Source organism: Chelonia mydas, chromosome 2, assembly GCF_015237465.2.
Source record: "Chelonia mydas isolate rCheMyd1 chromosome 2, rCheMyd1.pri.v2, whole genome shotgun sequence".
NCBI lineage: Eukaryota > Metazoa > Chordata > Testudines > Cheloniidae > Chelonia > Chelonia mydas.
In genome coordinates this window covers 244,453,005-244,465,254 of record NC_057850.1, presented here as the reverse complement: position 1 = coordinate 244,465,254, position 12,250 = coordinate 244,453,005, and the positions used below count along the sequence as shown (strand labels likewise).

Genomic DNA, 12,250 nt, shown 5'->3' with positions numbered 1-12,250 from the left:
CCAGTTTTTTTTCAATCTTTCCTCAGAGTTCACCTTTTTTAGATCTTTAATAATTTTTGTTGCTTTCCTCTGGACTTTCTCCAATTTGTCCATATCTTTCCTGAAATGTGGTGCCCAGAACTGGACACAATACTTCAGCTAAGGCCTTCTCAGAGCAGAGCGGAGTGGAAGAATTACTTCTTGTGTCTTGCTTACAATGCTCCTGCTAATGCATCCCAGAATTATGTGGTGTGTTTGGTGTGGGTTTTTTTTTCCCCCCCAAGAGTGTTACACTATTGACTCATGTTTAACATGTGATCCACTATTAATCCCAGATCCTTTTCCACAGTACTCCTTCCTAGGCAGTCACTTCCCATTTTGTATGTTTGCAATTGATTGTTCCTTCCTAAGTGGAGTACTTTGCATTTGTCCTTACTGAATTTCATTCTGTTTACTTCAGACCATTTCTCTAGTTTGTCCAGATCATTTTGAATTATAATTCTAGCCTCCAAAGCATGTGCAACCCCTCCCACCTTGGTATTGTCCACAAAATTTACAAGTGTACTCTCTATGCCATTATCTAAATCATTGATGAAGATCTTGAACAGAACTGTAACCAGGACAGATTCCTGCAGGACTCCATTCGATATGCCCTTCCACATTGACTGTGAATCACTGATAACTAGTTTCTGGAAACAGTTTTCCAACCAGTTATGCACCCACCTTAGAGTAGCTCCATCTAGGCTTTATTTCCTAGTTTGTTGATGAGAAGATCACGTGAGACTTTATCAGAAGTCTTAGGCTGTCTACACTACAGCCTATGTTGCCAAAACGTATGTTGCTCGGGTGTGAATATTCCATCCCCTCAGACATGTTACACCGACATAAGCATTCATGTGGACAGCACTATGTCGGCGAGAGAGCTTCTCCCACCGACATAACTTACACCGCTCATGGAGGTGGGGGTTTTTATGGTCACAGAGCTCCCTCCCATTGGTACAGCTGCACCACTGAAGCACTGTATGTATAGACATATCCTTACTAAAGTCATGATACCACTTCCCCCATCCACCAGGCTTGTTACCCTGTGAAAAAAGCTATTAAGTTGGTTTGACATGATTTATTCTTGACTGTTTCTTATCACCTTATTATGTTCTAGGTGTTTGCAAACTGATTGCTTGATTTCCTCCATAATCTTTCTGGGTACTGAAGTTTAAACCGATTAGTCTGTAATTCCACAGGTTGTCCTTATTCCCTTTTTTATAGATTGACACTATTTGCCCTCTTCCGGTCCTCTGAAATCTCTCCCATTTTCCATGAGTTTTTGAAGATAATCACTAATGGCTCAGATATCTCCTCAGTCAGCTCCTTGAATATTCTAGGATGTATTTCATCAGGCCCTGGTGCCTTGAAGACATTTAACTTGTCTATAATTTTTATCTTGTTGTTTCCCTAATTTAGCCTCAGATCATACCTCATTTTCACTGCCTTTCACTATGTTAGACATCAGATTGCTGCTAACCTTTTTGGTAAAAACTGAAAACAAAGAAGTTGTTTAGTAATTCTGCCATTTTCAGATTTTCAGTTATTGCCTCTCCCCTTCCCCCCCCCCCCCGTCATTGAGCAATGGGCCTATCCTATCCCTGGTCCTCCTCTTTTTTCTAATTTGTAGAATGTTTTCTTGTTACCCTTTGTCTCTAGCTAGTTTAGTCTCATTCTGTGCCTTCACCTTTCTAATTTTGTCCCTACATGCTGCTTGTTTGTTTATATTCATCCTTTGTAATTTGTCAGTTTCTCCTTTATGTAGGACTCTCTTGAGTTTCAGATCATTGACAATCTCCTGGTTAAGCCAGTGTGGTTTATTGCCATACTTTCTATCTTTCCTACACAGTGGGATAGTTTGCTCTTGTGCCCTTATAATGGCTCTTTAAAAAACTGCTGATACACAGCAGAAATTCCTTCTGAATGAAAAAAATAACCCATCAGGAAATACCCAGCCACTTGACTCCAGCTGCATTTTCGCACCTCTTATGTGACTCCCAGAAGTATTAAAATTAAACAAATACTGTGACTGTTGATTTAAACATCAACAATGAGAATTATTTCACTGATTAAACCCTGCAAGAAAGAGATCATATTACGAAGAGTTGCACAACTTGCTGAGTGGCATCCAATTTTGGTGTCAAAGAGGTGGAAGCTTGGAGAGTCTTGGGTGTGTGTGTTTTTTTTTTTTTTTTTTTTTCCCCTGTTCTGATCCTGGCTAACGTCTGCTCCCTTTCAGCCTCTCTACCTACCCTGAAGCAAGAGACAACTTATTTCTCATGGCTTTGTCACTTGTTGATAGGACAGCCATAACAAAACTCATGCCGATAAAACCTTTGTCACCATCATTATTTTCTGTGCTCCCCACACACAAATCACTACTCAGAGTAAAAAGATACAAAGTGAAAACTACAATGCTAAAGAAAACTTAAGTGATAGTTCAGGGACCCATTTTCCATGGTGGTAAGAACCTAGGACAACAAGGCTGTTTCCTTAAATATCCTCACACTTAACTCTCAGATTCTAGAAGAGTGCAGTGTACCAACATTCACTGCTTTCTAAATAGTTTCAGAGCTCTTACTGACAATGTCCACATGCCCAAGAGTGAGACTCTGCAGAGGCAATTCTCAATGAAGAATCAATATTTATTTTGAATGATTCATGTTTCAACAACAAAAAATTTCAATAGATATCACTAGAACTGGCAAAAGTCATGAAATTTTTTTAGCAAAATTTTTAACTCAAAATTTTATCCAGCTCTAAGATCAGCAGTAAACAGACTGTATAGTTTGAAGATGTCATGTACTATAGTAACCCCAGGGAGGAGCAAAAAATGGTTAAGAAATCACATCAGAGCGCAGGACTCCAATTCAGCAAGGTACTTAACCATACGCCTAACTATAAACATTCCCAGAAGGGAAGCAACAGAGGTCAAATACCACAGAGATTTTATGTATTCTCTAATAAAGGAGGACTTGTGGCACCTTAGAGACTAACAAATTTATTTGAGCATAAGCTTTCGTGAGCTACAGCTCACTCTGATGAAGTGAGCTGTAGCTCACAAAAGCTTATCCTCAGATAAATTTGTTAGTCTATCTGAGGATAAGCTTTTGTGAGCTACAGCTCACTTCATCAGAGTGAGCTGTAGCTCACGAAAGCTTATGCTCAAATAAATTTGTTAGTCTCTAAGGTGCCACAAGTCCTCCTTTTCTTTTTGCGGATACAGACTAACACGGCTGCTACTCTGAAACCCATGTATTCTCTAAAACTATGTACTTTGTGTTTTAAATACTTATATAAATTAAATAGTATTTGCTTCACCAGCAAACATAGAAACTCTTCAGGGGAGAGGTAAACATAACTGCTTGTTGATTAAGCAAAATATAGGTGCTCTCAGACTGTTATCTATTTGTTGATAAGGATTAGGAATCTAAAGCAATAAATAAGATGTAATGGCATGTGTATTGCAAGAACAGTTCACTTTTGATAAAATAAGTGAAAATTGAGAGATTTTAAAAAATATTTATTTCATAAAATTGATTATACAGAAGAAAGTTATCACAACAGAGTTACGAGTGTGTGGGCTGTAGTCACTCCCTCCTCCAAGTTTATAAATGTGTTGGAAGGAACACATTTATACACTTACAAGAATTTCCCTTTAATTTACCTGGCTTTTATATATTAACATAATCTTACACCACTTGGAAAAATGATTCACTGTCTTTTACCAGAGTGCCATAACTGCACAATATTTAAAAAAACACCACTAAAATTTAGAGTAAAACACTTATAGTACATTTATTTAAAACTTGGGAAAAATACCAATATAAAAGAAAATAGAGTAAGAAATAAAGTACAAAACATTTTCAGTCTTCAAATCCATAACTTAAGAGACAGCAAGCCCTTTTTTAATTTTTATTTTCACATCCAAATTTTCCTTTAGGTTGAAGTACCATAGTTAAAATGTTTAAAAACTAGCAAACTAATTATGATATCTAAAACGGGATCTTTTAAAACAGTAGTATAATACAAAACATAGTAAATTATGTTTCCTCATAATAAAATTACACATCCTAAAAAAGATGCAGTTTATTTTTGCTTTCCTGCTTTGAACTGCTCATCATCCCAAGGAACACAGCTGGAAAACAGCACTCACAGGAAGTATTAGTTACTTTACACGGTGGCTGGAACAGCTAGATTTAATGCTCCAAGGACTCCGAAGCAATAAGGCATTTTACTATCCATCAAGTAAATTTATATGTAAGTTTGTTAAGGGAACACAACTTTGAAAAATCAGTGCAGAAAACATTTACATAAAACATTAACTCGAAGTATACTACTTGCTTTTCTTAGGTGAATATTACTGATAGCTCCAGGGTTTACAACATTCTGGACTAATGAGCTATTTGCTACTTCTAGAAACCACTGACAGATAACATTAAGCAAAAGTATAAATTCTATGTTCAATCTAATTTTTTTTGTGTTCAGAGTAATCTTTTCTAGAATATACTTCAAACAAGCCACAAATTTTTAGGATTCCCCCCACACCCCAATCAATTACATTGTATTTATGTAGTGCCTTCTTTATCCATCTTTGATACATTATTGCAATCCAAAAATGTTTAGTTTCAGTAATCCAGATAAAATCTGACATTTTAAAATTAATTATTCAGATCACTCCCCAACTCACCTACCTCAAAGTGTTCTCTGCTTTGGGGCATCGGAAGTAATCTGTCAAGTACTGGGAAAACAGCAAGTATGTTTTCCACAAATGCACCCAAGTCTTGAATTTAAGACAAAGCAGGCAGTGTCTAGATAGGTCTAACTGTGCAAAAAGGGAGGAGGATGAATATGACAGAGGAGATTACACATATGAGTGATTGTAATGCCTTCTGTGACTGGAAAAAAGTCACCAAATTCATTCCACTTTAAATTGAACCTACATCTCCAGAAACCACAGACTAACGTCGTAACTTACCTTGTCTCCTAGTATATAAATACATTTAGTAAAACCACAGAACCTTTCCCAACAATCACTGAAGCATTTCTTGGTTTTCATATAAAAAGGATATGATTCATAATCCAGTGTTTGAGTAAGTACTCCAGTCAGAACAAACTCAGCATTATGGACATCTAGAAATATTACAAAAAATATAAGATTAATATACTACAGAGAGAGCCTTCTTCATTCTACATCACAAGGAGCATGGGGGAATCAGCTGAGATATGTCCACTGACAGACCTAGAATTGAACACTGAAGAACTGGAAGATGGGCATTCTCTTAGGATTGTTTTACTGTGACTGTATTTCCTCTACCAGTGCAACACAGCTCAAGTCTACTGACTTGGCCTATCTGCTTGACCACTTGCCTGAAATGGACCCTGATCCTGCGCAAAGTTCTGTTTGAGGAAAAACCCTGTAAATCACTGAAGCACCACAGGAGTGCAGTTCTGTCAATGAAGAACTACAGGAGCACACAGGGAGAGGGGTCTGTCCACATGGAGTTCAGTGCAGGATCAAAGCTTTGGTTAGGAAGGTGTTATAGTTTTCTTCTTTTGTCTGAAGCGTGATTACGGTTGGTTATTGCACTGGGTCCGTATTTGTGGCTACTGCATGTAGATGTTCAAGTACTGTCTGTGTGGATCCCGCTATTGGTGTTTGGGCATCTCATGCAGGCAGGTTCAGAAAGTTTGGCCAGCAGTGTCAACTGGGTCCACACATGCACCCTGCATGTCCCAGTTTCCCAAACCCAAGGGCATAAAAGGGAGTGCAGCCCCAACTGCCTTCAGTTCCCTCTGACTGCCTATGGCAGCGAGCTGGAACTGCCTACAGTCCTCCCTGCTACACACAGCAGAGTCAGAACGTCTCTGTTTATCCCCTCTCCAGCGCAGGATTAGTGTGTGTTCTTCTGTCCTATTGACAAATTTATTTTCTTCAGATCCTTCACGATTGGTATCAAGGCAATTCCCCCACCTCACACCAAACACAGACCCAAGTGTTTAAGCCCTGCCCTTCAATGATGGCCTCATATAGTCATAGGTGGGTCTATGAAATGGTTTCTCACCCTGTGGTTCTTAGGGGGACACATCTCAATGGGTGCTCCACTCTCGGTGTACTTGTGCCCCCTGTGCCTTTGATCGGAGATTTCTCACAGCAGTGTCCGTTCAGCCTGCACATGCACTACGCTAGGGTGGCCAACCTGTGGCTCCGGAGCCACATGTGACTCTTCAGAAGTTAATATGCGGCTCCTTGGATAGGCACCGACTCCGGGGCTGGAGCTACAGGCACCAACTTTCCAATGTGCTGGGGGGGTGCTCGCTGCTCAACCCTGGCTCTGCCACAGGCCCTGCCCCCACTGCCACAGGCCCTGCCCCCACTCCACCCCTTCCCGCCCCCTCCCTTGAGCCTGCCGTGCCCTCGCTCCTTCCCCTACCCCCCCCCACCCCCCCTGCATGCCACAAAACAGCTAATCTGGATGTGGGGGTAGGCGCTGATCTGCAGAGCTGCTGGTGGGCAGGAGGTGCTGGGAGCGGGGTGGGGGGCTGCTGATTTATTACTAAAAAGAAAAGGAGGATTTGTGGCACCTTAGAGACTAACAAATTTATTTGAGCATGAGCTTTCGTGAGCTACAGCTCACTTCATTGGATGCAGCTGTAGCTCACGAAAGCTTATGCTCAAATAAATTTGTTAGTCTCTAAGGTGCCACAAGTCCTCCTTTTCCTTTTTGTGAATACAGACTAACACGGCTGCTACTCTGAAACCTGATTTATTACTGTGGCTCTTTGGCAATGTACACTGGTAAATTCAGGCTCAGGTTGGTCATCCCTGTGCTACGTAGTCTCATGCTCCACCCTGAGTGCAGCATATAGCGCTGTGCAGAACTGCCCTCAGTCCCTTCTCTGCTGTGAAGCTCCACAGCACACAGCTCCAAAGCAGAGGGGAAGGAGGGCAAACAGTGAAGCACCTGTAGGGAAACACCTCTCAAAGAGCCAGTTACTGCACTGAGTAACCATTTCTTCTTCTCGTTTGAGTAGTGTCTCTGTCTGTGCTCCATTCTAGGCGACGACTGAGCAGTTCCCCTTAAGGAGGAGGGGGCTTCAGAGTTAAGTCCATATTGAATAAAGTATAACAAAGCTAAACACAGCAGATGGGGGGGGGGCACAATTGAAAGGTTTGGGGGGGTGGGGGGAGGTGACCTCCCCACGTGTTGCCTCTGCTTCCACTCCCTGACTCACCTCAGAAGGTGGTCTACAAAGCTGGCAGTGGGAAGTGCTTGGACTCCAGCAGCAGGGATGGAGAAGCAGCCCCGTACACCGAGGGGGAAGGAGCTCAGCCTGCAGCCAGTCACCCTGCTTCTTCCTCCCTCCCCATGCTGCATGGACAGACAGCGAGTGCAGCCACCAGGGGAGCTGCTGCTGCTTTGCTGCTGGGCGCCCCAACAAATCGGGGCGGGGGGGGGGAGGGGAACGACACATGACCCCACATGCCCGCCCCTCCACACGTCATCTCTGAAACACAGCACCAGAAGCAGAGTTGTGAGGTTTTGCATAGTGCTCAGCAAAGGCATGTACAGGGGTCAAAGTTGCAGTGCTACATTTTCAGTAATGGGAACATTCTTCAGAAAGGCTTAGACAGACCACGCAGAATGAGTACGTATGTCCAAGAGTGCTTGGAACTTGCAAGACTGATAGCAACAACTAAAACAGCCGGATATCCATTTGGAAAGCCTTGAGACTGCAGACCTTTCTGATCTGTCTGCAATTGAGACAAACAATTTGGGACACTTTCTGAAAGATCTAGTCCCATCAAGACAGAAGGCCAGGGCTCTTCTCACGGGTAGAAATTCAGGAGATATTGTCATGTGACTATCTTTGAAAAATAAAGTGAAAGGGGGGGGCATGCCATAAGGGCCTCTATTTCCCCAACTCGTCGAGCTGACGTGATGGCTACCAAGAATGCCATTTTCATTGATAAATGGAGAAGTGTTCATGTAGCCACTGGTTTGAACAGAGCTCTCATAAGACATTTAAGAACCAAGCTAAGGTCCCAAATTGGAGTAGGGTTATTGACTTGCGGAAAGAGATTTTGGAATCCCCTGAGGAATCTCATTGTAACTGGGTAAGCAAGCATGGAATAATCCTTTATTGAGTAGTTGAAGGCTGTGATGACTGTAGCTGGACTCTACTGGAGCTCAGCAACAAAACCAAGTTTTTTTTTTTTTTTTTTGTTTTTTTTTTTACTTTCAGGATGTATTCCAGTGTATCTGACAGCAGTGAGGTTACTAGTGGAAAGGTCACACGAAGCAGTGATATTTTGTCCATTTCTGCAGTAAGTGTAGCACCCTGACTGCTTCCTGCTGCATAACTGTACTCTTTGTACTCCATCCGAACAGGTTGTCTCTGAACCTGTGAACAATCGACTAGCCATGCTTTGAGGCAAAGAACTTAAGAGATTGGGACAAAGGATATTCTCATGCTCTTGGGAGATAAGATAAAGAATGGTCCAGAGAATGATTGGTGAACAAGCGGCCAGCTGTATGAGGTAAGAAAACCATGTCTGTCTGGGCCATGTCTGTCTGGAACTCTTAGAATAACTCTGCCTTTGTCCTTTTCATCTTGAGCAGAATTTTGGATATTAGAGGAGTCAGAGGGAAGGCATACAACAGACCTGATGTCCACTGAAGATGAAAGGATTGGTGACCCTGCCTGCCTCTGGAGAGAAACTGAGCATATTTCTTGTTTCTGGCCATGGCGAACAGGTCTATCCAAAGGATGCCCCATTGCCAAAATATGTGGTGAAATGCAATGGAATCTATTTCTCACTCATGGTCCTGGGAAAAGTACTTGCTGAGTGTATCCACAGTCACAATCTGAGCACCTGGAAGGTAAGCTGCGGTGATGGTTAAAATAGAACATGCCTGATATGTTGTCCGTCATGACCTTTATGTGTTTGCCCCGATCAATGGTAGAAATTGGATCACAGGCATATGATGTCCCTGAGCTCTAGGAGGTTGTTGTGAAGAGAGGCCTCCTGAGGGGTCCACCTGCCCTGGGCTATGTGGGTGTCCAGATGTGCTCCCCAACCTAATAGGGATGCATCGGTCGTTATAACAATCATTGATGAATGGCAGGCGAAAAGGACTCCTGTGCAGACGTTGTGAGATTCCTTCAACAAAGGTGGGTATGGAAAATAATGTGGTTAGTCTGGGTCTGCCTGGTGAATAAACAGTCCTGAGCCACCCTTAAAGGCAATGCATTCACAGTCTTACATGGTCTATAAATGAAAGTGTCAGCTGCTATATGTCTCAACAGCTGTAGACAGTTCTTGACTGGAGTCTGTGGGCTCGTCTGGATTGTGCTATGTTGGATAGGGCCATGAATCTGTGCATTGGGAGGTAGGATCTTGCTGCTACTGAATCAAAATAAGCTCCTATGAATTCTAACCCTTGTACAGATCAAGGACTTTTGAATGTTCAATTGTAGGTCCAGGTCAAGGAAGAGGTTCATGGCCTTGCAAGTAGCCAGTGAAGTTTTGTCATGAGAACAAACTTTCAGAAGCCAATCATCTAGGTAAGGGAACACCAGAATTCTACTACTGATGTAACCTTTGGGGCAAATGAGAGACCAAAAGGGAACCCTGCTCTGAAAGTGGTCCTGACCAACAGTAAAACATAGGAATCTTTTGTGAAACAGGTGGATCGCTATATGGAAATATGCACCCTGAAGGTTGAGGACTCAGACTCAATCCCCTTGGTCCAGAGATGGCATTACTGCTGCAAGTGTCACCATTTTGAAATTCTGTGCCTTCACAAATGTGTTGAGTTGCCTTACATCTAGGATGGGTTTCCAACTGCAATTCTTATTTTTGGAACCAGGAAGAACCTGGAATAAAAACCCTTCCTTCTGTGCTGCATGAGAACAGGCTCTATAGCACCCAAGAGTAGGAGAGCGTCTTTCTTATCTTAGAAGAGGCTCACGAGAGGGTTCCCTGAAGAGGGATGGGGAAGGGGGATTGGCAGGAGGAAGAAAAGTGACCTCGATTGGAGTACTTGATGGAGATGATTTCCAAAACCCACTTGTCTGTAGCGATAGACTCCCAAGCCTGCCGAAAGTGGTAAAGGCAGTCTCTGAAGGGAGGAATGCAGGTGAATCATTGCAGTTGGTATGAATGGGGATGGGAGCTCAGTACCTTGACCACCCCGTCAAAACTGGTTTTCAAGGTGGAAGGGTGAGAGGTCAAAGGTTGGGAAATGAGTACTTTTCTCTCCTCTAGAACCTCTGTCTCTTGTGTTGAGGTTTATATGATCTCTGGGAGCTTGAAAATTGGACAGGGCGGGATCTCTGCACTGTGTGGGACTTACTAAACTTTCTCTCGTGGGTAGGTATATAAATCCCCAAAAAACACAAAGTAGTCCTAGAGTCATTTAACATGTGCAGAGATGTGTCTGTGCTGTCAGCAGTTTAGTGCCTTCAAACGGGAGGTCTTTGACCATATTCTGGACCTCCTTTGGAAATCCAGAGAGCTGCAGCCAGGAGGCCCTCTTCATAACTACTGCTGTAGAAACTGAACGAGTGGCAGTATCAGCAGCATCGACAGAGGCCTGCAGAAATGTTCTGGCAAGAAGCTGGCCTTCTGCAATAGTTGCTTGGAACTGCTCTTTGTTCTGTTGGTAGATGCTCAGTAAAGGAATTCAGCTTGGTATAATTTGTATAGTTGTACTTTGCCATCAATTGCTGGCAGTTGGCTATTCTGAACTGTAAAGTAGCTGACAAACAAGATTTTCTACTGAACAAGTTGAAACTCTTATGATTTCTATCATAGAACAGACATTTAGTGTGGTGCTGCCTTCTATGTACATTAACCACCTTGACCACCAGGGAGTTAGGAGAGGGATATGAAAATAAAGATTCTGAATACTTACAGGGGACATAATATTTCTTATCCGCTCTCTTGCACATGGATGGAATTGTGCACAGGGTGTGCCAGATACCCTTTGCAGGGTCTAGGAGACCTCATTAACAGGCAGGGCCACGTGGGCCGATTAAGCTGCATGAAGGATGTCAAGCAGCTTATGATATGGCTCTTTAACCACCTCATGAAGGATCTTCAAAGAATCCACGAGTCTCTTGATAAGGTTCTGGAACTGCCTGAAATTGTCAGCCAGGGATGGTGGAGGTAGCTTAACAGCTTCATCCGGGGATTAAGGAGAGATGTTGGCGGGTGGAAAGACCTCTTCATTAGCCCTAGCTTCCTGTTCCTCAAAGGCTTCTTCCTGAGGTTCTGGTCTCCAGAGAGAGAGAGAGAGAGAGGGTGATGAAGGCTACCTATCTCTCTGACAGGTGGTACTTGAGGCCCTAGAGAATTGCTGATGGTAGGCCACTTAGGGGCCCAGTATGGCCAATGGGGTGGTGCATATGGCATGGGTGGAGGCATCCATGGGTGCTTCTATCAGAGAGATGGTGGCTGTGGACATCTCTCATGAATGTGGTTAAATTCCTTAGAGGCCTCTGGAAAAGTGCCTTTATAAGGGTGGAGAGGGCAGCCTTGGACAGATATTTGAGAGACCGAGGCAAGATCTTCATCAGAATCCTCCTTTTCCAGATCACTCTGGAGTGGTGGAGCACTGGAAGAAACAGAAGGTAAAACTGTCTGTACTGGACGGGTGTCAGGAGAGCTGCAGGTCGTTGGTACTGAGAGCAGATCAGAGTCAAACAATGGCGAGTCAGGCATCTTGGAAACAGCGAGGTCTTGGGGAAAACAAAACTCTTGCAGTACCGAGAGTGTTGTCAGTACCACGTCCATGGCCTGAGCCGAAGTAATGGTGGCTGAGGGAGTTGAGGGGACTATGTGTCTCAAATGCTCTGAGGTGAGTCCAGATGGAGCCTGAGCGAGTACCAAGTGAGAAGAGGTAGAGCTCTTCTAGCTGCCTTGCTTTCCTGACTGTACCAATGGCCTACTGGAGCCCGACGATCTGGAGTCTTTAGGCTTAACCGTGTCCTTGGTACTGAGAAACCAGCAGCCTAGTGGATGCCAGGTTGGAGACCAATGGGTGCTGAACTAGCTGGTGTCCTTGGCCACTAAGGCTTCTCTGAGGTAGATTCCATTCCTGGAGAACTCAAGGCACTACCTTTGGAAGACTTTGAGAGGAACCGTGGGTTCTCCTCTCAGATGGGAGACAGTAGAGGTAGCCCACTTATTCAGATACCAGCATATAGCAAGGTGCAGCGA

At 43.4% G+C, this 12,250-nt stretch overlaps 1 protein-coding gene across 5 annotated transcripts in view; it reads right to left on the bottom strand.

Moving 5' to 3' along the window:
* Positions 1–3,527: 3,527 nt before the first annotated feature.
* Positions 3,528–12,250, bottom strand: part of PAXIP1 (PAX interacting protein 1) — an 87,835-nt gene continuing 79,112 nt past the window's right edge. For 4 of the 5 annotated variants that reach the window (XM_037891087.2, XM_037891088.2, XM_037891090.2 and 1 more), the window contains 2 exons: positions 5,094–5,154; positions 3,528–4,281 (listed from right to left, as the gene is read on the bottom strand). In XM_037891087.2, the coding sequence (XP_037747015.1) occupies positions 4,266–4,281; positions 5,094–5,154 (77 nt within the window). In that variant the 3' untranslated portion in view covers positions 3,528–4,265. Of the gene's footprint in view, positions 4,282–5,093; positions 5,155–12,250 lie in introns of those variants that run through there. The other variant, XR_005224091.2, reaches the window with a different exon arrangement.